A 24848-nucleotide genomic window follows, 5' to 3' on the forward strand; every position below is an offset into this window, starting at 1 on the left:
ATTGCTCGGCTTGATGTGGACAGCTTATTCAGCAACATTGACTCGGTCCATGAAATATCATCCAAACTGTTGTCATTGTTGGAAGAAGCAACATCAGACGTGGAACCAGCCATGCAAGTCATTGGTATGTTGTTGTCTTCCTGACTTCTACAGTGCTACCTGCAGCAATAACAACGATTGTAATAATAATGCTGCGATCATTTGCCCATTGCCCCAGCCACGGTCAAACTTACCTGTTTACTTTTCCAAACTACCATTCCAAGTAGTGTGCAAATGAAAGATGGAGAATCAAGCCCATAATCAACTGGCAAATTGCACACACCTAGCTTAAACCAGGTGGCAAGAGCTCCTATCAGACTTTCTTACGGATGCTCTTCCAGCAGCATATAATTGTATACTAACTGGGTCAAATATCTTTTATTTTGGAGAGCCCTGGCCCCAGGATGTGGGAAGGCCCCCATGCATCAGGTAGCTCTAACAAGGCTTTGTCATTACTGGGCCCTTCCCGATTTGTTGGGCTGGAAACAGTAGGCCACTTTGCCAATCAATGTTTGAGAGCAGAGATATCCACATAAAGGGGGCCTAAAAAGACAACACATAGCAGAACAATTATCTGGGGCTGAAACAAATGGGTGTTATTTTGCACTGCTAAACTGTCGTCTTCCCATTTTTGACCTCCTACTCAGGATGTGGCTGTCCAGAGCTGTGTTTCATATTACATGGCATTCAAGTATGTTCTGTAATGGAGAGGGTTGCTTTGTAGCTCTTTTCCTTAGAGGATATGCAAACAGATCGATTGACTGGCTCTAGGTGTTTCCAGGACACAGGTGACTGGACTGTGTTATCAAACCCTTTTCAAATGAACCACCCAGAGATTAGTTGACTTGCTCTAACTCACTGGCTAAGAGCTTATCGATCAGAAAGATCGGCAGTTCGACGGTTCAAATCCCTAGCACCGCGTAACGGAGTAAACTCCTGTTATTTGTTCCATCTTCTGCCAACCTAGCAGTTCGAAAGCACGTAAAAATGCAAGTAGAAAAATAGGGACCACCTTTGCTGGGAAGGTAACAGCGTTCCCTGCTCCTTCGGCGTTTAGTCATGCTGGTCATATGACCGCAGAGACGTCTTCAGGCAGCGCTGGTTCTTTGGCTTTGAAATGGAGATGAGCACCACCGCCTAGAGTCGGGAATGACTAGCACATATGTGCAAGGGAAACCTTTACCTTTAAAGCTCCACTAACTCTGTATATTTATTAGATTATATTCTGTTTTTCATCCAGGAGCTCAAAGCAACTTACAATATATGGGTATTTTTATTTTACTTTCACAACAAAGGTGTATTTCAATGGCTAATACTGGGCTTAAATTTGGGTCCCTGCAGCGCCAGTCCAACGCCTCAGTTACTCCATCTCACTGGGTCTGCCTAGAAAAAAAAGGACAAAGCTGCATAAAAGTGACATCTTCACACAGATTAAAACAAAGGTTTTTAAAGTTTCCCAAATGGTGCTTTATTTGATGTCATATAAAGCAAACATACTATAACTGACCTTCCATATGTATTTCTGAACTATAATATCTAATATTCCTCACAATGTTTGATTTCACCCTGAGTTTTTTTTATTGTTTGGGGGTTGTTGTTTTTTTGCTTTTTTCCTATGAATGCAAAAGCTAAATAACTTTTTGATCTTTTAGTTGGTCATCATTTATGCAATGATGTAATTCAATACTCTATAAATAATATGTTAGATCAGGAAGGATGGGCTAACACATACCTAGAATACATTCATGCGTTTTCTTGCTATGAGGAATCAATTGTCATTGTCATCCTCCTATATTTTTTCAACTCCTCAGTCTAGTCCCGTGATGGCGAACGTATGGCACGCGTGCCACAGGTGGCATGCGGAGCCATTTGTTAGGGGTTGCCCAGGGCCATTTTTCACCCGCCAGAGGCTTCAGGCTGTTTTCTCCCTCCCCAGGCTCCTAGAAAGCCTCTGGAGCCTGGGGAGGGCGAAAAAAGCACGCCAAAAGCAAGGGGGAGGGCGCTGGTTGCGCGTGCATGCACATGTGGGTCGTGTGCATAGCATTATGGGTGTGGCACTCCTGCACACGACCCCCTGCACTCCCCCTGCTTTTGGCATGTGATCCAAAGAAGGTTAGCCATCACTAGTCTAGCCTATAGCTCTTAGATTTCAGATGCTCACCCATCCAAATTTTAAACAGAACCAAAGCTGAAGGTTTAGTCACATTGAATGAGTGTTTAACCTCCATGAGCTTGCATGCACATGCACAAGTGACACACACATACAAATATAGGGTGAAGATCTGGTTCAAACTTGACATTCAACTTTTGATTGGAGATCTGAAGATAGCAAGATTTACGTTGGAGCATTTGAGTTGGAAGAGGTAATTCATTAATATATCACACTTATGCTGTAGTGGAAAAGCATCAAAATGTCCACAGTGCTTTATGTAACCTGTAGCTTTCTGGGTGTTTGTATTCACACTACATAAAGTTTTGCTTTGTCTTTAAAAAAAAACAAATAAAACATAACAAATCATGATTTGTTGACTGGGATATTGGCTGGGTTTAAACAACATGTCACACCCTAAAGTTAGGTCTTAGCACACATGACACAGAACACTAAAACAAAAAGAAGTTGTTAAGTTTCCAAAAGATGCCCTAATTGATTCATGAGCCTCAAGCCAAGTTTCAAAAGAAAACCAGTCATTTATTAGGAGCACCATTTTGGCAATACCCTATTGCAATCAGATCTGAGCCTCATTTGAATTATAGCTGAACTTTACCCCGTTCCTTCCCTCCCCTTGGTCTGTATCATAAATCACATTCTCCAATGAAGTGCACCCCTCACAAGCCTGCTGTAGTAATCTGAGATCCAACTCTAGCTGAAGGTATGCGTGGAATGCGTCCCCCCCTTTCCTCACCATGGCAACTATATTTTAATTGTTTCCATTCATCTGTCTACCTCCTCCACGTACACGTATACGTCTTTATTCTTGTGTATGTATTGTCCATATTTGTATTTTATGTGTTTTAATTGTACGCCGCCCCGAGTCCTTCGGGAGAGGGTGCGGCTAACAAATACAATTTTATTATTTATTATTATATGAGTTGACATTAGTGCTTCATGATTTAAAGGGATGAATGAAACCAGCCAATGTATAGTTAATCTGAGAAGAAACAAGAATAGTATTGTTGACTGTAAGAGTTGCTATGTGATTCCTGGTTCAGAGGCAACAGGGTAGAAAACTAATCATGTTTCATTATAGCTAATTATAAGTTGAATAGCTTTTTGGGGACAGCCTTCTGCAGCATCCAAGGACACACTGATTGAAGGCCTTTGGTAGGTTGTTGATTCATATTCTTCGTAATGTTATTAAAGTAAATGATGTGAGTGGCGGAGGGAAGAGAAGGTTTCCTTTTCTGATGCATGCAGTAAAAAGGACATGGCTCCATTTAATCATATCCATGGGCACGTTATCTGTAATGAAAGCTGTGCATTTAGCCTCTTGTCAACCCAGTTCACCTTTCCGTGCTTGGCATTTATCTTAGTTACTAGACACAAAGGAAAAATCAAAGACTGAATTGTTTTGTCCCCAAATTAGCTAGCAGCCAAAATACATACATTGCACAGAGGTGCTGCTTTTTACAGATAAGTTTTTGCAGCTGAGATATCACATCAGACCATGCCTTATGCTTTCCCATTTCTGTACCTGCATCGTACTCTTAATGAGAAGTAAATTCTTTCAGGAAGTTTCTTTCTAGTTGCTTTCAAGAAGCCAAAGACTGACCTCCTTTATGGTACGTGCTTTTCTTTGTTGAGGGCTTACCTTTCATAACAGCTTGATGTCTCAAAATCAGGAAAAGTGCCTCTGAAGTTGGTATCACTGGGTTCCTACCATTATTGTGACTATTGAACAAACAAAAAATGATTTGATTTAATGTCCAGTATAAATCAAGGAGCCCAACAGTGCTGTGCTTTATTTTCAAACTAAAGAAATAAATAATTATTGGTTTGCACATCACGACTTAACTGAGAATGACACGGAAAGATTCTTAATGCAGCTAACACCTTAAGGAAATAATTCCTTTGCTGAAGGACTAAAATCATGATAACTCTTCGATCTTATAGTTCTCCAAAGTTGACTTGAGCCAACGAGCTGTCCTGTGTAAAGTAAGTTCTTTTAAAAAGAGAGACCTTAATGGGTGTCATTTAGAGCAGGGGTGTCAAACTCAAGGCCCAGGGGCCAGATCCAGCCCATGGGGTGCTTAGATCCCTAGAAACAGCAAAGTACCAGACCGTGGTGTCTCTGACAGTGAAAACGAAGCTCTGGAGGGCCACGTGCGACCCTCCCAGGCTCCATTTTTAGCTGCCCCCCCCTCTGCCAGTGAAAATGGAGCTCTGTTTTCAAGATGGCCACACCCACGCCACTCCCAAGGTCAAATAGGGGCTTGACACCCCTGCTTTAGAGCAATATGCAATAATTGCAGCACTACCACTGAGGAGGCCAACTGAGATTCCAACTCCTAAGTAGACAAATCAGGAAACAGAGTTTCCAAGACCAATCGTTAAGTGTCCTGCAGATTTTAGAGGAGACAATATAATCACGTTACAAATTTTAGGGAGACCATATATCACCTGACAGTGGCTTTATTTTGACTTTTATGTATTTTTGACTTTCCCAGGTCAAGTGTTCCTACAGATTAAAGATGTACTAGAAGAAGCATACAAAATCTACTGTTACCATCATGATGATGCTCACATTCTTCTGGAATTCTATGAAAAGGACGAGGAATTGAAACAGTGTATAAAAGACTGTCTACAGTCCCTGAAGTAAGATTTTTAGAAGACGTTGTTTTCATTTTTTTTGTCTGTTGTACTGCATTTGTGAGAGCTAATGTTTGTTATAAATCCTAAATTATGGGAGAGTTGAAGGGGATTATATTTTCAAAAGTTTGCTTTATTAAGGGTGCCTCTTTTTTTTAGGAAGTTACTTGATTAGATTTATCTAATGCTTTTTATTCCTTTTGCATGATTTCAAATAATTTAAAATGTTAGCAAAAATACAATATTACTTTTTATCTTTATTTTACTTTTGCTTTATTATTATAAAGATAAAAAATTAATGCAAACTAAAAAACGAAAGTATAAAAATAAAACACATAAAGTGCAGAAAAGAGGAAAGAAAACAGTAAAAAAGAAAAGATATGTAAAGAAATGACTTACCCTTTTATCACGAGTATAAACAATTTCAATAACTTATCACTTTTTCCTAAAATGCAACAAATGATCTCTTTTTCTCACATCCCATATCTTATCTATAAACAATCCTTAAAGCCTCATTGTTTCAGTACTGATCAGCAAGAGTTCATTAAGGATTATCAGATATAAGATATTTATTTAACCTTAATCAAATAAATCAACACTATATTCCTCCCTTTTAATAATCTTGATCTTTAGTCTCATCAAATGATGTCCCAGAATTTGATTTCTTTTCTTCCTTCTCACAAAATTCTTCAAAGGTTTAACCTCTTTTGTAAATGCTATATAGGAAAATTATCCAGGTTATTCTCTTCGTTTGTTATTTATATCTACAGTACCTTTTCATTATTAAGATATCAGCCAATTTTTTAATATGTCCATGTGTAACATGTTTTTCTATGTCACAACCTATCACTTTAAAATCAAATTTAAATCAATTGTCATCATGTCAGGTAACACTTGTTCCACTTCCATAGCATAGCATCTTTTAAATATATTCCATAGAGGCTCATACTTTTGAAATTAATTGTTCAAAAAAAAAGTTAAAGTCTTATTACTGGAATGTTTTTTTTAAAATAATTCAAAACAAAAGTATTTTCCCACAGGAATAATTAATTCCAAAATCTTACTTCAAATTCATCTAGTCTGTTTGTAACTTTCCAAAATCAAAATTCTAATTACCCTTTTGCTGTTTATTTTTAAAAAAGTCCTTAAACTTATACTTAAAATGTCTGTCATTGGCACTGTAAAACATATCAATCCAAAGATTTCTAATATCTGAAAATCAGTCAACAAGCAATTTCCAAAAGTGATTAGAAAAGTATATAAATCCAGTGCCCTTAAAGGTGCCAACCATGGGTCGAGCAAGATGACTATTCCCTTATCATCCAGAGCATAAACTTGCCAAAGACCACTACGGTATCTTGCAGTTCTCCTTGCAAGGAGCAACTGTAAGGAGAACTTCTGGGTGATTTCAGGTATTCTCCTCATCCAGAATAGAATTACAAAGAGCCAGTCCACTTGCCAGTTCTTCATTCCATCACAATTGTTGGTTCCACTTTTAGCAGAGCTTTCTTCAATTCATCATTTCTTTCCCCAAAGTCCAAAAATGGAATATTAAGAATAGGTTCCCTTATTGTTCATGCAGTAAGGCCCAAGAATTCATATCTTTAAGTGCTACACCACAGTTTCTATTTACTGGGGTCATGAAAATTCCAGCAATGGGATGGAAGCACCTGGGCATTAGCCTGTTCCATCTTTTGGAATTTTTGGAAGGGTTAATACAAGACAGTGAGGTGAAGCCATAAGGGTGGGTGCTTTGCTTGACTCTTAAAAGCAAGTGGAATGTATGGCTTCATGAAGTAGATTGGAAAGGAATAATGTCAGAGTTCCAAGTAACATACTCATAGCAAACAAAGCTCAGAGGCAGGTAGATCCCTCAAATAATAAGTGTTTGGATATGTCATATTGGCAAAGGCTGGTGAAAACCAACTCCGATTATTCCCGTGGTTTTCACCTAATTAAAAGTAAACATTTTCCATTTTCTCAAAACAATCAATCACATAGTCCAATCAGAATACTGTCCATTTGCTGGGTGACTCCGGTCCCAATCTTCTGAGCACCTGCAGGAAGGACCTTGGTTCCCAAAAGAAAGTATTTTGTTTTGACTACAATGCCCTCCTCTATTCCCCCTCCCTATCCCTCTTGTCCAGCGTGTCAGCCTGAAGTCTCAAAATGGCCTCAGTCAGGCCAGCTTCAGGGTGACATTGAGGAATCAATAAAGTGAAACACCTTTTAGAAAACTGCACGATCTAACTGATACTCCACTGTCCTTCAACAAAGCAGTACTTAGAAGTTATTTATTCATCAATATTTATTTATTTATTTGTTAAATGCCTCATCTTTTCTTAGGGCCACACAAATAGAACTTTCCCTTTATTTTATTCCCATAACCTGACAATATAATATCAAATTGTGATGAATCTAAAATTGAAATGAAGATCCAAAAGTCCTATTGTGCCAGAAGGGATATGTAATGTTGAAAAAGTTACTGCCTTATTATAGTAACACTAAATCAAGATATAGTTTGGTTTAAGCACTTAGGGTCTACAATATGGCTTCTTGATTCCTCGTGGGTCTTTAAGGTTTTATTTGTAACAATAAATACTTTATTCTTATTCATTTATATATTCTTTTATTCATCTTAACAATAAAAGCAGTGGGTGGCTCTAGCCTGTGATTTGTTAGGATGTGTGTTTATCTGCCAAGAAAAAAATGCAAAGGTAAGCTGAGGTGATAGAATGCATCTGGGAGACTTAAAGATGTACTTGTGTGTCATGGAAAAATAATTTCAACAGTTCTGGAAAATTGGTATGTTGTGACTAGTTAGATTCCCTGTGATAGCCATTTCATTAGATGCCTGGGACAGTTCTCAAAATACCGTATTTTTCAGAGTATAAGATGCACCAGAGTATAAGACGCAGCAAGGTTTTGAAGAGGCAAATTAAACAAAAAAGTTTTTGCACTCTGCAAACCTCCCAAAAATGGCCCGTTTTCGTGAAAAACGGGCCATTTTTGGGAGGTTTGCAGAGTGCAAAAACTTTTTTTTTAAAGGGCATGAATAGCCTTTAGGAGGCTTGTAGAGTGCTCCTGGGGGTGGGGGCAAAAACAAGCAAAAAACCACCCCTGTTTTTCACGAAAACAGGCCCGATTTTGTCAAAAAAAGGGGGCATTAGGAAGCTCATAGAGTACTCCTGGGGGCTGGGAGGGCAAAATTGAGCAAAAAAAACGCCCCATTTTTTGCTCATTTCTGCCCTCCCCAGTCCCCAGGAGTTCTCTGAAAGCCTCCTACTAGCTATGCACGGCCATTTTGGTGAAGGGGGCAGGGTTTCAGGAGGCCAAAAATGCTGTATTCAGTGTATAGGATGCACCCAGATTTTCAGCCTCTTTTTGAGGGTGTGTCTTATACTCCAAAAATAAAGTACTTAACGCCTACTGGCTCAAAAAAAAAAAAACACCAAACAATCAGAGATGCCTGAACTAGGACCAGCCTACTAATATTCTCTAATTCAGCTAATTTTGCTGACTGCCAGCAGTTCGACAGTTCGAATTTCACCAGGCTGAAGATTGACTCAGCCTTCCATCCTTCCAAGGTCAGTAAAATGATTATTGGGGGCAATATGCTGAGTGTCAACCACTTGGAGAGGGGTGTAAAGCACTGTGAAGCAATGTATGTCTAAGTGCTATTGCTATTGCTTTTCTTAAGAGACTGCTAATGATTCCATATTTCTTTTTTCTTTTTGCAGAAAGATCTATGAAGAAGGGTAAGTTATACATTTATTTAGTTGTATTACAGTATTACATCCGCCCTGCATTTGGGATGGCTAATTGTGAACCCTATGTGTTGTGGCCCAGCAGGATCCAGTTGAGCTGCTGATGGACTTGAATAGCGAGGAACCATATGAGTCTGCCCTGGACGATGTGGAGGACCCTGTGCAGGGTTCAGACTCAGAGCAGGGACCAGAGAGGCTGGTTGGCCACCAGGAGGCGCCTGAGACATGGAGCAGTGGGGAGGATCAAAGGCAGTTTGTCCCTGATGCTAGATTGAGAAGGGCTGAGAAACCGAAGCAGCAACTCCGTAGGCAGACTCACAGAAAATGATTAAGCACAGGTGGTTGTGGATTGGCCCCTCCCAAGAGAGATTATAGGTGAGGTGTTGGGAGGGGACATTTGCAGGAATTAGTAGTTAAGAAAATCTATCTGTGTATTCTAGCTGTGTCTACTCGTTTGGACTATCTGCATTGCTTCATTTGAATTATCTGGGTTGCTGCAGAGCTACTCTATTGAATGTGAGTTGTCTGGGCCCTCAGCCAAAGGATTCGTTATCTCAGTAATTAAACAGTGGCAAACAGCCAAGCCTGTGTTCTGGTTTATTCACAGGCATGGAGAGGGGGGTCAGAACACCTATGTATATGTATAATACTTACAACAGTTTATTTAGCGACCATTCAAGCTTACAACGGCACTGAAAAAAGTGACTTATGACCATTTTCCACACTTATGACCGCTGCAGCATCGCCATGACCAGGTGCTCAAAATTCAGATGCCTGGCAACTGGTTCATACTTATGACCGTTGCAGCATCCTGGAGTCATGCGATCTCCTTTTACGACCTTCTGACACGAAAAGTCAATGAGGAAGCCAGATTCACTTAACAACTGGGTTAATAACTTATCAACTGCAGTGATTCACTTAACAATTGTACGAGTGTCATAAAATGGGGCAAAACTCATTTAACAAATGTCATATTTTGGGGGGGGGGGGGTTCAATTGGGGTTGTAAGTCCAGGACTACCTGTAAGATGCTTATTGTATCTTATTATGTACATAAATCAATGAATATGTTATTGTATTCCACTATTTTTGGGGGAAAATCAATAAGAGTATAGAGAAAACCATGGCCAGCCAAGAAAACAAACAAAGAGATTGTCAATCAAATCAGTCCCGAGTTCTTATTATAGGCACAAATGAGCAGGCTCAAATTATTCTACTTTGAAAAGGCTGTAATAGTGGTAAAGGCGGAAGGAAAGGAAAGAAGAGGATGGCCAGGAGCAAGGTGGATGGACTTACAGTGGCATAACAGAATAGCAGAGTTGGAAGGGACCTAGTCCAATCCCCTGCTCAGGCAGGAGACCCTATACCAGTGGTGGCTAATCTTTTCTGGGCCGAGTGCCCAAAGCATGCGCGTGCCCAGCCCCCAAAATGCAATGTGCATGTGGGCCCCGCACATGTACCCCTTGCGTGCCCCACCCCCCGTGCATGCTTGGCAGACCCCGAAGACCAGGTGGCTGGAAGGAGATGCGTGCACATGCACGGCAGCACTGAACTGGGGCAATGGCTCGTGTGCCCACAGAGAGGGAGCTGCATGCCACCTTCTTGTTCAGCCTTCAGGTGTTTTGGAGAATAAGCTGCCCCCCTTTTCTTTGTAGCAGACACTGGAACATTGCTATCATGTCATCCCTGATTCTTTTTTTTTCCCCCATTAAACTAAAAGAAACATTAAACTGAGCAGGTTAGGGGCAGTTCATTCAGAAAACATACCGTATCTATGTGATGAGGAGTATCACATATAATCGTCCTTTGAGGACTAAGAATTAAAAAAAATGACTTGATAATCAAGTAAAATTTTAAAATCTCAATCCAGCATTCATACAAGTATATGGAAGGCCTGGATAAAGTCAACTAGCTCACTCTCATCCTCCGGAAAGACAGAAGACGTACTGTGATGACCCAGGGCTGGGCATAGAAGCAACACAGACGGAATAAAGGCTTTTATTGCTCCAACTTTGCCCCAAAAGTTCCACTGTTCACTGCAAGTCCAGGAACAAATCTCTTTTTTTTTAAAAAAAAAAGTTTTTTAAAAAAAATGTCATATACTGTAAATATCCACAAGTATACCATTACATTTTGACAAACACTGTTATGTATTAGCCAATATTATATCAATTCTTCTCACCATCTACCCATAATAACTCTCATTTGTTCTTCTGCTTTCCATACACCATATTATACCATGTTCCACAACCACACTACCTCCTCTCCCTCTCTCCTCCTTCCTACCTCCTTTCTTCCCTCTACCATCTCTCTCTTCTCTACTTCCCCTCTCCTTCTCCTCTCTCCTCTTTCTGCTCCTTCTCTCTCTCTCCTACTCTTTTCCTCGCCTCTGCTTCTTTCTCTCTTATCCCCTCTCTTCCCCTCCTCTCCTCTCCTCTCCTCGCCACCCTTCCACTCTCTCCGCTTAGCTCTAAACACGCAGCTCCAATAGTTCCTGGCTGCTATTAGTCCAGAGGAGGAGCACAGTTCTGAGAGCAGCCACGGTTCAGGGAATGCGGTTCCAAGGATCCTCATCACAGGAAGAGTTCACTGGGACTGCAGCACAACCCACAGCAGAACTGGGTCGCTGAGAACTGGCACATAGCAAGCAAGCATGGCAAGGCAAGCAAGGGAAGCAATGCAGGCAGGGCAAGGCAAACAGGGCAAGGCAAGCAAAGTATCCAGATGTTGGTAACAGCATAGACTGGAAAAAGACGAGGCTTGCTCCCAACAAGTGCCCCTCCAGACACTGTCTCTTTAAATCTCATTCCCCAGGTGAGCCTTGCAAAGAGGGGCATGGTACCTTCTTCGATAGTTGTCAGGTTGCCCTGCGCTGATCCCTCCCCATTCTCCGTGCTCGGGGATCAGGGTGGAGCGGTAATTGCTCATTACCGCAGCTCCGTCACACCTCTGCTCTGCTTCCTGCCCTCTTCCCCCCCCCCCTTTGCTTGGTCATCCTGCTCCCTGTCTCCTTCACTGGCGATCCTTCCCAGGCCTGAGGGACCTGGCACTGCTTCGTCCTGCTTCTCTGGTCATTCCTCCATCAGCCCTAACTCTGTTTCATCCTCCTCGGACCTGAGCTCCGTTGGGACCATGAACACCTACCTTCTCACACCTTCATGCCCCCTCATGTCTCCTTTATAGCATTAAACATCCATGAGGCCATGCTATCCATGAAGCTCTACAAGCAATCTGCCTGTAATGGTATCAGTAGCTGGAGGATAAAGACCTTTAGGTCTTTAAGGAATGGGTAGTGAAGACTTGCTGTCCATATCCTCATTCTGTTGACTGCTATAAAAGCGATGGGAACTGATGATCATAGAAGTGGGGATGTCAGAGATAGGCAGGATAAGATACATTTCCAGTGACTTCCTTTTCTCTCTCTCAGTCTCTTTGTTGCCTTTTGCTCATGGTCTCCACATACAGTGCTGGTTTAAACAAAGATTTATATTAATAAAGTGCAGTTTGTTGGCTTCACACAACATGTGAAAGCCAAATAAATAAATAAATAAATAAATAAATAAATAAATAAATAAATAAATAAATAAATAAATAAATAAATAAATAAATAAATAAATAAATAAATAAATAAATAAATAAATAAATAAATAAAAAATAAATAAATAAATAAATAAATAAATAAATAAATAAATAAATAAATAAATAAAGCATGTTTTGGCTTAACAGCTTTGGTAAACCCAGTTTTTTGTTGATCGTTGCACGATTGGGTCTGTATTCCGTAGTTTTGAACTCTAAATAGAGCATCCATATAATTAAAGAAAAAAAATCAGGAAACGCTTTTCAGCTTACACAATTTAACCTAATCATTATTGGTGCAGTATCTCTGGTCACGAATGGAAATTGTTTGTCACCTGGCATTACACACACACACACACACACACACACACACACACACACACACACACATCTTATAACAAAGCACAGACACAGTTTCAGCAGCTGACCTACCCTTCCTTGGCCAATGAAAACTTCTTAATTAGAAAGCGTGCATGGTTTTATGATCTTGAGTTGGCATAATAAAGCTCTTGTCTCAATCAAATGTAGTTAAGGTTGTGCTTTTACCAATAATATCAAAAGAGGAAAAAGATAACTTACCTAGGCGTACCAATAGCAGATGTGCATTAAATTACTCGTGCTGAATTTCTGACAATTCATGTGCCCTTAACGTTGTTAAAATGTAGGCCAAAAGCTGCACTGATTATAAATTGGTCAATAATTCATTAGTCTTTCAAAATACAATTTATGGATGGTGCTGTTTGGACTAGATACAGGGGATTCATGTAACCTCCAAGCATCCAGACACAATAACAGGCTCTGTTCTTTTTGGGAATCCTAATGAGCATTTTGGCATGTGGATTTCTGCACATCTGTCTACTAGATGTTTCAGCTCTACAATAACCCTTTTCTTTAAGCTCTACCCAGAGCCCTTAACTCATAGCAAAGACAGTATGTTGGCGATTAGCAGAATAATAGCTCCATGACATCCCATGAATAATTTTGAGAGTCATTTAGGCATGCACACACATATATAGCTGCAAAGAAATGAGAAGCCTTCTGTGTGAAGCTTTTGCATTTTAGTTGAAACAGAAAATAGTGCAGAATTCTCTGCACTATGAAGTAGGAGCTCCCCCAAGCTGTCAGATCTGGCTTAAATAACTCTGCTCAAACAACTGAGTTCCTGGCAGAAATTAATTTCCTTATTCTGCAGTATTGATCCTTTTATTTTGTTTTGCTTTTACGTAAAGGCGTCTTCACGTTGAGCCTGAATCCTGATGACTTCATAGACATGTAGTTTTCCTGGAGATAATATAGAAGTGGCTTCCCACTAATATCTGCAATTTTGTTGTTTCCTAGTATGGTTTGCAGCCATGTTATTTAGGAAATGAGCTTGCCAAGATAAGATGTACTGTATACCTGGGAAAAATAATAGCAATCCCAATTTTAAAAAGCAAACAAAATATGCTATACTCATGATGGCGAACCTATGGCATGGGTGTCACAGGTGGCACACAGTATGGTAGCCCTCAGCTCCAGCTAATTTTTGGCCTTCCAGAGGGCCGGAGGAGGCCCTTTTCACCCTCCCCGGGCATCAGGAAAGCCTCCAGAGCCTGGGGAGGGTGAAAAGTCCTCTCCCCCATGTAGGGGGGGTTATGCGTACATGCGCAGGTGGATGGCCGCACGTGCGATAGTGCACACGTGCACAATTTAGGCACATCTTTAGAAAAAGGTAAGCCATCACTGTGCTATACTGTATGTTCCAATGAGTCAACAGGGAAGGACAACAAGTTCATCAACAGTTTATTAATCCGATCTAATCCAATCCAATCCATTCCAATCCAATGCCAGTAGAAAGAAGGTCAACATCTGATTGTACTAGTTATAGTAGATCAATTGCAAGTGAAGTTTTATTTCCAGTCTGATACAGTGAAGTTTTGTGCTAGTATACAGTAAATGGTCAAATGCCCTGATTGGCAAAAGGCAGTCTTTGCTCACTGTAATGGAAGCATTCCCTAAGCTCTGCATAATCACCACAAATGCTATTAAGTCTAGGTTTGAAATTAGTTCAGAAATAGCCTTTAGTGTGCCACTTAAACTATTCAAAAAAGTAATGTTTGTATGAATAGACCAGTGGTGGGTTCTGGATCCCGGTACAACCGGTACGGTGCAACAGGACCCGGCACCCACCACATGAATGCACGTAGCATGCGCATGACTCCTTCACGAGCCTCCGCAATGCTCCACCTGTTTGGCAAAGCATCGTGCAGGCGCTGTGCGCTCTGTGCGCTGAAGCGCCGAAGAGCTCAAATACAGGTAAGGAGCTCGGGCGGGTAGGCCCTCCGGAGCACCATACCAGAACGGTACCCGGTACTCCAGGCAGGCACCGGTACGCCCGTACCAGAGTGTACCGCCTACAACCCACCACTGGGATAGACAGATATCTCTTGCCATTTGCAGCTGTATTTAAGCAATCTGCTTAGCCACAGCTAACTATCATTCTCTAAATTAAGCAAACACGGTGGGTTTTCACTTTGTGCTAAACTAGACAGAAAGCTTGGGAGTGTGATGGCTCAGTGGTTAAAGATGCTGAGCTTGACCATCTCAGTTTGAGACCCGAGCACTGTGTGAGGGGGTGAGCTCCTGTTACTTTCCCAGCTCCTGCCCACCTAGTAGTTCGAAAGCATGCAAATGTGAGTAGATAAATAGGTACCACTTCAGAGAGAAGATAACAGCATTCCATGTGCCTCAGCATGTACTGGCCACATAACCACCAAAGTGCTGGATCCTTTGCTAAGAAACAGAGATGAGCACTGGAGACATGTCTTGAAAAGGGAAACCTTTATCATTACCTTTAGCCAGAAAGCTGGCTTTGTACTGTTGGAAGAAATGTCCTTGTGGGTCAGTTCCAAGTGGGGAAAAAGACACTGGAAACATGGAGGCTGCTTGGAAAGATGGTTTAATGGTGGACAGGATCACATGGCTTGAGTTCCTGAACAGAAAAGGGGGATCACGTGCTTCCAGATGTTGGGTGAAGAAGAAAAAAAGAGAGAGAGATGCTGAAAGTTCCTGGTTTTATGCCCTCTCTAGCCTTTGATCTTGAGCTTGTATTCTGATTGGTTGTCAGACTCCCATGGGGCCATGCAGGGGCAACTCTGTAGGTTGTGAGTCCACATTTGGTTGAGCATTGCTTCTTCCCAGGTGCCCTATGGTGAGATGGGTAAAGGGCTAATACTATCATGCCTTAATCCCATCACCCTGGAGCTGAAGGGGAGAGATCTTTGTTATGTAGAACAGACTGACCCAGGCTTTTTTAATGGCCCATTGACAAAGGTAGGGGCTATTAAGAGTGAGTCTGCTTCCTGCCTAAAAACATGCTTCTCCATTTCCGATCCAAGGAAATATAACATTCTGCCTTTTCAGTATTTCCCAGGATATTTCACTTTTCTGGGAAAGGGGTTCCTACAGTACACCATGCTGAGCTAAACTGCGGTTCTCTGTTTGTGGTTTGGTGTGTTATATGACAACACAGTCATTGAAATGTAGATGAGCCAGAATTATAACAGAAGGGAACTAGACTTTTATGCCTCTGAACTTCATTCATAAAACCATGGAAGGCGTTGACTCTTTGGCCCATTAAACAACAGCCTTTGCAGAACTAGATGTATCTACAATTGTAATAATCAAATACTCATGCTAACATTTCCCCACTACTCCTAAGCTTGTTACGGTAAGAATTGCTGTTAGTGTAAGGTTGTTATGAAAGCTAATTATTACAAGGAAATACATTCTTATTCTTCTTCCCTATTTTGCAAGAACTCTCCTTTGTACTTAACATGGCTTAATTTAAATTTCAGGGGAAAACCAAATCTTTTAGATATGGGATCTCTGATGATCAAGCCAATACAACGTGTAATGAAGTATCCTTTGTTATTGTGTGAGCTCTTGAATGCCACTCCTAGGTCTCACCCCGACCACAAAGCATTGCAGGATGCCTTGGTTGCTATGAAAGATATGAATATGAATATAAATGAACTTAAAAGGAGAAAAGATATAGGTAAGAGAAAGTCAACAATATGAGATATCTCGGTGCTTGTATGACCTTTTCAGGAGAATGAAATGATCATGATAGAAAATAAGATGCTGGACCATATTGATTTTCCCCCTGTATGGAATGAAATTTGAAGCTTGGCAAACAGCAGCAAGCAGCTTGGCTTTAAATATAAGTACCTGAGGAATGACTGTGAAAAAGCATCATTCTCCTCGTTTCCATTCTGGTGAGCTTTCAATAAATTTGGCTGGCCACTGTGAAAACAGAGTTGCAAATCAAACAAATCTTTGTCTGAATCTACTAGGAATTTTCGTGTGGCTAAAGCTTAGCTATATAACTGAAATGCCTTTCCTGAGAGGGTTGTTTCATCCCACATTAATCTGGGTTGATCTAAAGAGCTGACCAAATTATTTGTTTACAAATTAAGCCATGGATTGATTTATAACAAATACGGGCAATGCGTTTGGAATTAAGGATTGTCAGCGGTGGGATTCCAAATCTTTTTCTACCGGTTCTATGAGAGAGTGCTTTGCGCGCAATCAGGTGCTTCCCATGCACGCAGCACTCAAAGACCGCCCTTGGTGTCAGCGCTGGTGAGCTGAGCTGTTGTTCAGCTGAGCTAAACAATCTGCTCTGCCCCACGAATCAGCTGAGCTAAAAAAACAAGGGAGTGTAGGACAGGAAGGGCAGGAATGGGAGGGTGGGACCAACCAGAGGTGGCATTTGCCGGTTCTCTGAACTACTCAAAATTTCCACTACCAGTTTGCTAGAACTGGTCTGAACCAGCTGAATGCCAGTGGACCTGTTCCTGTAGGATTCTTACGTTATGGGATCTTTAATTTTAGGAAAGTCATTCCGTCACTTTAATACGGTATTTGTCTGATTTCAGAATGATTGTTCTGTGTAGGGAAAGTATGCCAAATGCATTTGCAGAGGTAATACATACTACAGAAGGATAGATTGTTGAAATAAAGGCATTCAGATAGGAATTTAAGTCAAATTCAAGCTACAATAATTAAGCATAATATTAAATTTTAAAATTCATTTGGTTTGTACAACGCATTCCTGAAAGAAATATGAAAGAATCAACATCCACTTATTAAGCCCAAAAATGTAGCGAGACATAAGATCAGGAGTCAGAGACCTTTCCAAATGTTATACAGGTTCTCCTCGATTTATGACCATTCAGCAATCCAGGGACTCCCCCACTACCTGAGGCACCGCCACATGCTCCAAAACAGGGGTGGCGAACAAGTTCGACAAAAAGAGCCAAAATTTTAAACTGTGAGAGTCAGAGAGCCACACCACGCAGTGACCTGCCAAAACAGACCCGGAAGCAATGTCCCCTCTAATTTTTTTTCGATGTGAACAGAAAAGTATAGTGTTTGAGCGGCACATTTTCATGCCTGAGCACCCGAATTTTTTTCACAGATGTCACCTAAGACAACAACGAAATCAGTATTATTTGAAACTCAAAGTTATGTTTCTTCAAGGTACCCGCTTAATTCAAAGTGTTATATAATATCAGTATCACTTAACAATGCTCCTGCTTAGCAACCAAAATGTTGGCTCAGAAACTCTGGCATTTGAAGCACGCAACTCTTAAAGCTGTCAAGTTACAAGACCCTTGCACCCCTAACCCTTTAGGGAAAAAACCCCCCAGGGGTCTTCAAACCTGACAGCTTTAACACTTGTGGACTTCAACTCCCAGAATTCCTCCTTCAGTCATGTTACAGCGACGTCATCTGCGTGGATCTGCTCCATCTTTCCTTTCTTCATTGTGGGCAGGGCTTCTGCTGAAGATGCCGACAAGTACGAGTTGCCACCAGAATAACTGCTGCTACCTCCTCCTCCTCCTCCTCCTCCAACAGAATCACCAGATTTGCTCCTGAGTTCAGCGCTGGGTTACCTCTGCCCCCTCCCCCTCCTCCGTGCTTTTGAGGAGCCATGAGGCTTTTTTTCCCCTGCTCCCCCCCCGCCTTCCTACTGGCTCCTGCAGCCTCATGGCTCCTCAAAAGCACGGCGGAGGAGGAGGAGGGGGCAGGGGTAACCCAGCGCTGACTGAGCTCAGCTGCTCCGAGCGGAGGGGAGGCGCCGCTGCCACGCGCGGAGATGCCGGCTGGAGCTTTGGCGGCTTCATCTCAGTTGCAGCGCCGGGCGGCAAATCCAGCAGTGCTTCCTGTTAGAGGAGGATGAGGAGGAGGTGGCAGCAGTTCTTCCGGTGGCGGTGGGGGCTTTGGGGCTTCACAACTAGCCTCAGTCGCCCCGTGCTCCTCAAAGCAAGTCTGGGGAAGTCCTTTGCAGGCGGCCCGTTCTAGCTGCCTGCAAAGGACCTCCCCAGCTTCCGAAAGGGAGCGCGCGATCCGAGCCACAGTATACTAAATAATGATAAGAGGCAAAGAGCCTCATTTATTTTGGCCGGGAGCCGCATGTGGCTCGCGAGCCGCGTGTTCGCCACCCCTGCTCCAAAATAACAACTGCAGTAGGGATTGCTGGAATTCGGTGGGCATCTTGCTTAATGACCACAGTGACATATGACCATAATTTTGCTCTCAACTGTGGTCCTAAATTGAGTATTACCTGTACAAGCACCCTAGTCTGCTTAACTATCGAACAAACTACAATTGGCTAGTTTCACATATAGTGTCCAGTCATATGTCATATATGGTATGGTAAGTTAAAATCAAATTAATCCCATTTTGTATTAATATGATTTGTAAATTCAGCACACATTTAATATGACAATAATCTACATTTAGGCTTATTTTTGGATAGGCATATTCTGTATTTGTACACCATACACAGAACTTAATCTGATCACAAAGTAGGGCTGCAAAAATCTAAACAACTATTAGATGGCAGCAAATTCTTAGCGTTATCTCTAACTCTCTGTTTCTATCCAACAACACATTGGTTGGAATTTCACAATTCAAAGATTTGGGAGTCCAATAAAAACACTTCGCAGGAGCTAAATCTGAGGAAGTAAGGGGCCCATAACCCATAAAAAGAGATAAACCAATTCATATCATGAGAAAATAGTTTATTGTGATGTTAAAATATAGGCAATGACCATGATATTTGACTGGATCCTTAAACATATTATAGCACCTACATATTCTTTGTAGGATCAAAGCAATATTCATCTGGTTCCCAATTCAGTTTTCAACAATTACTAGCTTCAAAGTGATAAACATTCCCTGCATTTAGATTTCATGGGTATCTCATCTCTTTATATGGGAATTCCTTGGGCTATTGTTCTTCATAAAGAGCAATATATGCTTATTCATAGGCAAAAAAAATAATAATCATTAAATCCCAGAACATTTTGTTCCCATTTTATTTATCTTACTGCATGAGAAGATTTGAAAAATTGCTACAGCTCTAGTATTAGATGCTTGCATTTGCTTAAGGCATATAAATAACATTAAGAATGTTTTTCTTATTGTATCTGAACTTCTCCCTGATAGATTCACTAAGAATTTTGCTTTGCAAACACATGAAAATTGCATCTATGCATTTTGCAATAAATGGAATAAAGGCTGCTATTGAAAATGACAGTAACAATTAGTAAAATTAAACTTTTAAAAAGTTTATGTGGTCATCAGGACTTAATTATTCCTTCTTTCCATCAGTAGAACAAATTGTAGCCTCTGTTTCTTTATTTCTGTAATCTGTGATAGCATTTTTTAAAAAGTAGATAGAACTTCGCTGGTGCCTTATCAGTACATTGTTATTTTTAATGTGATTTGTCTGATTACAGTGCTTAAGTATAAGAAGATTGATGAAGATGAAACTTTGAAGGATAAATTTTCAAGGTTAAATATTCACTCAATTAGTAAAAAGTCCAAGAGAGTGACTGGTCATCTGAAGATTCTGACAGGAGGAGAACCTCAGGTAAATCATTCATTGTGTTTGCACATCATACTAAACTATGGTGTATTTAGATGTGGTTTCTTGAGTAATCAAACCTTTGCTGGATTGGACTTCCGGTTCCGGTGGCTGACGGCGACGGGCAACTCGTTTGCTCGCTCCGGCTCCCCGGTGGGCTTCCCCACTCCTTGGGGGGCACAGGACGCCCCGAAGAGGCGTCCTGCCGGAGGGGCGGCATCACGGGGGATCCCTGCATCGGCGGCGGGCAGCGGGAGGTCCCCTGCGCGCTCAAGGCACCGGGGAGCAGATCGGAGGGCGCGTAAGGCGTCTTCGCTGACAGGCTGCACAGAGAATGAAAAAGCAGAAGGAAGCAGCGGCGGTGCGATGAGGCGCATACCCCCCTTCACTCCCTTTGTTGGTTTGAAGAACTTTTCAGCAGCTTAAAACTTTCTCTTTCGGCTAACTTGGGAGGCGCGGCTGGAGGGAGGAGGATTCCCCCCCCCCTGGGACAGGCGGCTTTGAACAATTTTGCTCTCAGCCCCAGGGGAAGGAGGAGGGGGGAGAGCCAACCAATGATGCCACACCCTTGCTTAAAGTGACTTTCATTGAACTTAACTCCATAATATACTGATGATCTGAGGACTTTGGGAACTTTGAAAACTTTGTTATGCCTCTAAACCCGAAGCTGGCAGGGCAAGATGGCACACTTCCGTTGTCTTCATGAACTGTGAAACCTGACTCCACCTTTAAAAACTCAGGCTTCCGGTCTTTGTCTCCGTGCTACTCAGATGAATCTCTTGTGGATTGCCACTCTTTGAACTCTCTGGGGTGAAAAACTTTACTCTATTGTCAGGCTGATTAGAGAAATTCTCTTCTGCTTGGATCCTCTGCCTCCTGGACTCATCTGGCTGCTCTGCCGCTCTAGCTGTCCAGTCTCTACACTGACTGAGCTCTTTATTCTATAAACAATGTCTCCTAAAAGACCACCTCCTGGAAAGCCTAGCTTTGCTACCTCTGCCCCGACATCAGCAACTTCCAGTCCTGCTACACAATCAAAGATAACAGACCTGATGCAACCGAAAAGTACAGAGATGGATTTGCAACAAATGCTTCAGCAACTCTTACAGGGACAAGAGGAAATTAAGAAACAATTAAAGGAAATGAAAGAAGAAATTAAAGAGAACCAAGCCCAAATTCATAAAAACTCACAGAGACTGGACCTTGTGGAGGGTGGGGTGGCGGAGATGAGGGAGGGGGTAGAGGTGGTGCAGAAGGGAAACAAAGAACTTGATACCCAACAAATGAAAATAGAATTTGAGAGAATGTCCTTTTATCTTAGATTTCAAAACGTGATGGAAGCAGATGATGAAAACATAAGGGACATCATGATAAACATTTTGGCTGAATATACCCACAAAGAAAAACAACAGATGGAATGGGAGATAGATCTGGTTTATAGAGTGAATTCAGCCTATGCCAGAACACACAATGTACCCAGGGAGGTACATATTAAATTCCTTAGAAAAAGCACAAGAGACGAAATTCTGGGTGTACAAAGGGGGCAAGCCCTGACATACCATGATAGGGAAATAACTATCTTGAAGCAGATCCCCAAGAAAGTTAGGGAAAAAAGGAAAAATTATTCGCAATTAGCGAATAAATTATACCAGAAGGGGGTGTGGTTCAGATGGTTGATGCCTGAAGGTATGTTAATATTCTGGGAGGAGACAAGAATTAGAATTAACACACCCATAGAGGCACAGGCCTTTATGGAAAAAAACAAAATACACCTAGAAAAAATAGAAGATCCTACAACAGATATGCAGGACACGGGAGGGGCCGGAGCTCTGCCGGCGGGGGGAGATGGGGCAATACCAAGAAAGCTCAGATCACAAAAATGAATAAGAAAATCTCTTTGACATAAACTGTCCGAAAGTAATAATGGAATTAACATGTGGACTATATATTACTATGTATTAAATTGATTGAAAGTACCAATAGAATTAATATGCTGATTATATATGACTATGTATTAATGACTTATACCCAGATGTATACTATGAGTTTGGAGGGAGGGGGCACCTACCACACTTTGCAACTGCCAAAATTTGTATACTTTTCCACTACCTTTTTCCTTGCAAATTTTAAAAAAACCAATAAAACTTTGTTTAAAAAAAAACAACCTTTGCTGGATTTACTCACATCAATCATTTTCAATCCACAGTGGCCGATTTCATGCAACATGCTTAAGCCACAACTAAGTCAACTTTGTTATGGCTTAGTGCAGGGGTGTCAAACTGGATTTCTTTGAGGGCCAGATCAGCACTGTAATTCTCCGTGGGCCAGCCAGGAGAGGAGGGACGGGATAGACGCCTCCTGTAGCATCCTGCCAGCTAAAGTGGGATATGGGGCCCTCCATGCCCCTTTTTTGGCCTGGACGGCCTCCTGCAACACTTTGCTGGCCAAAACATTTTGGCTGCCACAGGCACTGCGGGCTAGTTCTTTGATATTTCCAGGTCGGCCCCCTGGATCAGATCCGGCTTGTGGGCCTTGAGTTTGACACCCTTGGCTTAGTGCAACATGTAAATCCAGCCATTGCTCTACAAGGCTTTTAAGAGAGTTATTGGTCAGAGTACTAAGCATTTTCTTTCGTTGGGTATCCTTCCTTTTCCTCCTATTATGTCATTATTATTTGCCTATTCCAAAACAGGTTTGCCTATTCCATGCATTTCTCAAGGTGTTAGGAAACCTGGAGCACATAATTTACTTTGAGAATGTTTTTATATGCCACAATTCTGCAGTTTCTACATACAAATTAGGGACGGTGATCAGGTTGTTTGTTTAATTCTTTGCTTTCTGATTCCAACCAGTTTCCTTAGCAAAGTGGTGCTAACCAGTACCTTACTCATGAAATATGTATTTTGTTACAGCCTGTGACTGACTTCATAAGTATATGCTGTTTATTGATGAGAATGCATCTGGCTACAAAAAGGCAATTCCATTTTTTCTGTGGCTAATATTTTAATGGAAGCCAGAACTAAACAAAGTAGTGTGTCAAATCTTCTGCCTTAGATGGGACTCCAAACACACAGTACAAAAGACAAAATGGGGCTTCAGATGAGGTTATTGTAGTTGGCAGCTCGATTAATTTCAAAGCTTAACTAGTTCACATTTGGACCTAAACCTAAAAATAGAGGAAATTACCTTAAGTTTAGTTAACTGCTTCTCCATCTCAGCCAGTATCGACACTATTAGCATGCAGCAGCCATTCTGATTCTCTAGCACAGCCTGCCCTACTTGTTAACAATGAAATTCAGAAATCTGAACTGACAATAAAAGTTTGTAGATCTTGATTCTGTGCCAGTTCTTATCAGTTGTATGGAATGATACGGTCAAAAAAATTCTGTGCAGGTTGATAACGCTCTCATGATGAAGAGGGTATTTCTCTGTGTTGTAGTTTCTTTTTAATCCACATTTTTCAAACTCAAGTAGCACTGAAGTATTTTGGGGTGGGGTTAAGTTTTTCTGAAATCTCAGCATTTTTCTTTCTTCTAAGTCAGGGCTGTCAAAATCATGGCCCGTGGGCCAGATGTGTCATGCGCTGGCCACAGCCACACCCAGTTTAGCGAAAGGGGGGGAGTTGTGATACGTCACGTGATAACGCCGTGACGCGAGTTTGACACCCCTGTTCTAAGTTATTGTTTCAGGTCACATTTTCCATTGTTGACATTTACAGCAGCTTCTAACTTCTTTAATCAATTACTGACCCTCTTCTGTTTGGCAAAGTAAATTCTATCAGTCCTAGTAGGATTTTGTTTTCCATAAAAGCTTTTAACAGATGTATTTTATAGTGTACGAATCGCAAGCATTCCAAAAGTTTGTGAGTGCATGTATGACCTAATTTGGCCAAGATAAGGCTAAACTCAATTACCAATTTCATATTTGCTCATTGAAAGCACAAAATTACTATTTCACAGAAAGATCCCAAAGACACGAAATTCTTAAATTAAGTACCTTTTTTTTACAGAAATTATGACTTTATATGCTTCCCTCAAGATCTCACCTGTCATGAAAGAAATGAAAACAATCCCAGAAAACCCTCCCATATTTTTTATGATAATATTTTTATTTATTAAGTAGATGTATGTATGTATTTATTTATTAGATGTATACAATTTTCCATGCCACTTAAATAGCTCTAGGCAGCTAACACAATGAAACCTCCCATGCAATAGCAGTAGCGCTTATATACCACTTCACAGTTCTTTACATCCCTCTCTAAGCAGTTTACTGTGTCAGCCTATTGCCCCCAACAATGAGGGGAAGTTAAAAATGCCTGTCTATGAAACATGTCAATATTCATTGTTGGATAATGATGAAGAGGCCTGAAAATGAAGAGAAGAGAAAATGGAGGAGAATATTTGTAGCAGTGAGGTGAACTGTGGGATCCTTGATGGTCTCTGAATTCTTTTTTCTTTCTTTCTCGCAGACATTTCATTTCCAAACTAGATAACATACTCAGGGCACTGCTGATGTTACTGAGGTTGGTAATAAAATGTCTGCAAGAAACACCAAGCTCAGAGAGCAACGAGGATCCCACGGGATTAAAATTAAAGAAATGTAACCAGAATGGCAGTGAAGGTATTTTAATATTCCCTTAAACTGTTATTTATTGTTATGCCTCAACAGACCACTGGGAAGAAACTCTAAGGCATTTTAACATTACTATTAGCAATTACATTCTTATCCTAACTATAATA

General features: G+C 41.2%; 1 protein-coding gene and 1 long non-coding RNA gene across 3 annotated transcripts in view; one reads left to right on the forward strand and one right to left on the reverse strand.

Annotated features, from left to right (window-relative positions):
• Window positions 1–24848, forward strand: part of ARHGEF38 (Rho guanine nucleotide exchange factor 38) — a 54191-nt gene that overhangs the window by 17464 nt on the left and 11879 nt on the right. The window contains exons 3-7 of the mRNA XM_081960221.1: window positions 1–124; window positions 4705–4852; window positions 8587–8604; window positions 16025–16224; window positions 19979–20112. Coding sequence (XP_081816347.1) covers window positions 1–124; window positions 4705–4852; window positions 8587–8604; window positions 16025–16224; window positions 19979–20112 — 624 coding nt within the window. The remainder of the gene's footprint in view (window positions 125–4704; window positions 4853–8586; window positions 8605–16024; window positions 16225–19978; window positions 20113–24848) is intronic.
• Window positions 22–23388, reverse strand: LOC309395729. Of its 2 annotated transcripts, XR_014175980.1 has the most exons (4): window positions 23293–23388; window positions 3849–3928; window positions 1223–1422; window positions 37–159 (listed from the first exon to the last, which is right to left on the reverse strand). It is a non-coding gene; the product is annotated as an uncharacterized lncRNA (long non-coding RNA). The 2 variants fall into 2 exon arrangements; XR_014175979.1 differs by lacking the exon at window positions 1223–1422 and having other exon boundaries at window positions 22–159.

Source organism: Natrix helvetica (assembly GCF_964273705.1).
Source record: "Natrix helvetica genome assembly, chromosome: 7".
Lineage (NCBI taxonomy): Eukaryota > Metazoa > Chordata > Lepidosauria > Squamata > Natricidae > Natrix > Natrix helvetica.